The following is a 2,651-nucleotide window of genomic DNA, read 5'->3' on the forward strand; positions in this document are numbered from 1 at the left end:
GTGTGTGTGTGTGTGTGTGTGTGTGTGAGTGTGTATCCGTGTGTCTGAAGTCTTTTCTCCGTGCAGACTGAATCCTCTGACCTTCTGTCTGCAGGAGATCATACTGAAGCGAGCCGCCGACATCGCTGAGGCTCTCTACAGCGTTCCCAGGAACCACAACCAGATCCCGTCGCTTGGTAACACCGCCTCCCATGGCATGATGGGAGTCAACTCCTTCAGCGGGCAGCTGGCCGTCAACGTGTCCGACACGACGCAAGGTACGAGCCGTAAGACGAGTCCTACGAGTTCTGTTCAGGTCACTGCAGCCTTACTCAACCTGTCGCCTCTTCCAGTAGGTTACAGTCGTAACACCAGCAGCGTGTCGCCGCGGGGATACGCGCCGAGCTCCACCCCCCAACAGAGTAACTACGGCAACACCGTCAGCAACAGCATGAACGGCTATGGCAACACCGGCATGCCAAACTTAGGAGTGGCAACTTCCCCAGGCTTCCTCAACGGCTCATCTGCCAACTCTCCCTACGGCAGTAAGTATCAAGGTAAATACTACTACTACTACTACTACTACTACTGTTCATACTACTGCCAACTCTCCCTACGGCAGTATCAAGGTAAATACTACTACTACTACCACTACTACTGTTAATACTGCTGTCAATGAGTATTATTAGTAATTATTATTATTGATACTATCCCTGATGACATTGTTAGAAGTTTTTATTTACGTCCTGAAACTGTTCAGAAATACTTCAGAGTTAAAGACGCCTCCTGGTGAGATGATGTGAACCGGTTGAACTGGTTTCTGATCTGTCTCCTGTCTCTGTCCCAGTTGTCCCCTCCAGTCCCACCATGGCCGTGTCCAACTGTAACTCCTCCCACGGAGTCTTCTCCTTCTCGGCTGCTGTCAAACAGAAGAGCGCCTTCGCTCCCGTTGTTCGACCGCCGGCTTCACCGCCTCCTCCGCCCAACTGCTCCGGAAACAACGCCAATGGGCTGCAAGGTGACATCACCCCTCCTTCATCTTATTACACCTCCTCCTCCTCCTCCTTTATCTTCCTCCTCCTTCATTTTTATTACTCCTCCTCCTCCCCATTCATCTTCCTCCTCCTCATAAATTGTCCAGCTCCTTCAACTCCTCCTCCCGTTTGTCGGCAATCTCCTCCCCATGATCATTTCTTCTCCTCTCGTCTTTAAATCCAGAGCGTCTTCTTGTTGTTTTTCAATGACTGTTTATATAAATGAATTTTCCTGCATGTTTTATTATTTTAGAAATACAAAATTTAGTTTATTTTAAAGAATCTGTATTTTTTGTTCTTTAGTATTTTCAGTGCGTTAGATCTGGAGCTCCTCAGGGCTCGCTGTCGGCCCCCCAGTGTTTTACTTCACTTTTTTTTTAATCACCGTCAACCATCCATCAGTCTGTCTTTCGTTTATATTTGTCTTCCTGTCATTCAGCTCATGTTCAGATTCAAACCGTCAACACGTCTGTCCAGCTGTCCACAACGTCCCACCTCCTGTCCCAATTCCTGTCTGTCTCTCAGCTCCAAGCTCATTGGTTCCCCTTAACCGTAAAGAAATGACGAGAATATCATCATATGTTTTAGCAGTTTGGTTTAAAAGAAGAATAGATGATGATCTGATCTACATGATTTAAACAGTTTAAATCTTTATTGTCACAGTGAAACATGAACAGTAAAATGTTTGTTTGCTGAACGACTGAAAGAAATTTAAATGATTCACTGCAGCTTCACTTTCATCACATCTGCTTTCCTTTAAACCACATTACTCAACACACACATTACACACACACACATTACACACACGCACACATGCACACACACACACACACACACACACACACACACACACACACACACGCACACAAACACAAAGACACACACAGACACACACACACACACAGGGTGGGTAACCTGAGTACTGTTAGTACTGCATGGAGAGTGACAGGCCAATCCATGTTTTATTCACTACAACCCACAGATACATCCTCTAAACACACACGCACACAAAACGCACATACAGAACGCACACACACACACACACACACACACACACACACACACACACACATTAAACACACACCCGGTGTGGCAGTCAGGGTGATGTCAGTGTTTCTGACAGAGAGGTTTGTCGAGTGTTAAATATTCATGCTGCTCTCCGCCTTCGCCGAGGCAGAAAGGCCACAGTCAGTGTGTTACTGCGTGTGTGTGTGTGTGTGTGTGTGTGTGTGTTGATCCATTTACAGGCCACACACCATCATCTCAGATGAATAAATAGTTTGAATGTTATTAATAGTTGCAGCTGCAGTCGCTTCGACAGAAAATCAAGTCAAACTCAATCTGAGGACGCTTCCACGTTTCCTTCACAGCAACACGCTGTAAAAACATGCAGATATACACACTGCAGAACAATAAAAACATTTTTAAAAATAATATACTATAAAATAAAAAACTGTAAAACATACATTTATAAGAACAATATACTATAAAACAAGTATATTGGAATACAATGGAATACATTGCAAAACAATAAAACACAGTTATACCCTTTATTCAAATAAAATGTTGTAAAACAATAAAACGGAAAAAAATTAAAACTCTCTTAGGATCAGCTTTATAACATTTATCTTGATTATA

At 43.9% G+C, this 2,651-nt stretch overlaps 1 protein-coding gene across 1 annotated transcript; it reads left to right on the forward strand.

Annotated features, from left to right (window-relative positions):
* Positions 1 to 66: 66 nt before the first annotated feature.
* Positions 67 to 997, forward strand: LOC121937906 (transcription factor COE3-like; the record flags this gene model as incomplete). Its single annotated transcript, XM_042481195.1, has 3 exons — positions 67 to 257; positions 336 to 536; positions 827 to 997. Coding segments are annotated over 3 exons (563 nt in total), but the record flags the coding sequence as incomplete, so codon positions are not given.
* Positions 998 to 2,651: the final 1,654 nt, after the last annotated feature.

This window comes from Plectropomus leopardus, unplaced genomic scaffold (genome assembly GCF_008729295.1).
Source record: "Plectropomus leopardus isolate mb unplaced genomic scaffold, YSFRI_Pleo_2.0 unplaced_scaffold27821, whole genome shotgun sequence".
Taxonomy (NCBI): domain Eukaryota; kingdom Metazoa; phylum Chordata; class Actinopteri; order Perciformes; family Serranidae; genus Plectropomus; species Plectropomus leopardus.